General features: G+C 39.8%; 1 protein-coding gene across 1 annotated transcript; it reads left to right on the top strand.

Moving 5' to 3' along the window:
* Positions 1-230: 230 nt before the first annotated feature.
* On the top strand, positions 231-785 carry LOC140931997 (uncharacterized; the record flags this gene model as incomplete). Its single annotated transcript, XM_073381665.1, has 1 exon — positions 231-785. A coding segment is annotated over one exon (555 nt), but the record flags the coding sequence as incomplete, so codon positions are not given.
* Between the last annotated feature and the right edge of the window lie 924 nt (positions 786-1,709).

The following is a 1,709-nucleotide window of genomic DNA, read 5'->3' as shown; positions in this document are numbered from 1 at the left end:
CGATACAAAAATCTGTCTACTTCAGCAAAAAGTAAACGAGTTTCCAGAGGCTACATAAATTTTCAGATTTTGCTTAATTGGAGAAAAAAAATGGAACGTACGGAACAGAGCCAACGCTGACCATGGTGAGAAAAGCCAAAAGCAACTACCTTACCCCCCTGTTAAAAACTCGCTGATTTTTCGCGTCCGAAAGCCAGTTCGAAATCAAATGTAAATTGTGCAGCTTATAAACACCTCTTTGTCTTCACATTTTTCTTTCAGGAGGCTGGCTCCTCGTTTCCAACATTACGATGGAAAGCTCAACTCCTCCCTCTCAGCTGCCAGTCAAGACTTCATACCATGGAATAACCAGTGATCAGATGGTTCTCACAAAAACCGCCATGAATGAGCTTAGAACACACTTGTCTTTCACCCAACTGAGATTCCACTGCAGTAAAAACAATGGACGTACGTTCCACTTGACCACTGTTGCTAACAGCACTGGTGAAGCTGTAGTCCAGTACTTCAGCGGTCAGACGGATGTCCAGCCCGCTTCGTGTGGCTCATATTTCAGAATGGAAAATGATAACTCAAGGTTAGCGGTTGTTTGCCAAAAGTGGGGACGGGGAGCAAGCTGGGGCGTAGGATTTGACCAAGAGAGATTATACAGCCACCCTGCTTGGGTTTATGGTTTATATCTTTGCGCGCTTGATCATCCGAATGGTGGACAAGCAAAAAGATGGGAATGCGACGATTATCTTGTTGGCGTGACCACCGGTGATTTTTGGAAAATTTACGTCCGCTAAAATGTTTGTGTGTTAACGTCTGTTTTTATTGAGTACTCTTATTGGCTGTAGACGTTTAAAAAGTACTAGTAGTAAAATGACGGCATGCTACAAATGGCCCATTGCTAACTTAGATCAAAATACCTTGATTTCAAGCCATTTATAAAATATAAAAATATAGATATAGCTGTTATAAGAGATTATTCTTATATTCGTCATTTAAAGTAAGCTTTATATTAGTTTTCGTATGTTGCATTAGTTTTCAAGTATTAGCTTTGAATAAAGCCACAAAAAGGTCATGCCATTTAATCATTGTGCCGTTTGCTTTCAACTGTGCCGCATTCACCAAAGTCACTAAATATCAAATTATCCTAGAAAAGCCAACTATAGAGCTTATTTATGTATAAGCAAGCAAACTGAGGCCCAGTTAAGCAGTCTAAGCCCCGGGGGATACTTCTTGCAATGGCCTATACGGGAGGCAATGCTAGAAAGGGTTACCTTTGTCAGGTGTCAGGTATAAGATATGGTGGGGATTTTACTCAAGTTGAAGTATAAGAAAGGGCAGGGAAATCTGTCTGTAAAAAGACCTAAAGTTGCTAGAAGAATTTATGGCTGTGTCAAGAACATTTCCTGGTTTTGTGATTTACTTATATTTTAAAGGCAGTGCATTTTTAACAGTTAAAAGGGATACAAGGTTCTGAATTAGGTATGAGAAAGTCAGAAATGGATCCTTTTTTTAATGGAAGATATACGGATATATTAAAGCTGAAGTGTTGAGTGATCAATTTGCTACAGTTTTCACAGATGAAGTGAATCTACTGATTTAACATCTCAAGTAAGGGCCCTAGTATGATCGCAGACATCCCCCCTCTGAAGTTTGAAGTTTCTGGCATAACACGCTTGTCAAGAAACATTAACTCCAAAAAGGCCTGTGGTCCTGACAAT

This window comes from Porites lutea, chromosome 3 (assembly GCF_958299795.1).
Source record: "Porites lutea chromosome 3, jaPorLute2.1, whole genome shotgun sequence".
NCBI lineage: Eukaryota > Metazoa > Cnidaria > Anthozoa > Scleractinia > Poritidae > Porites > Porites lutea.
This window is presented reverse-complemented; position numbering and strand designations above follow the sequence as displayed.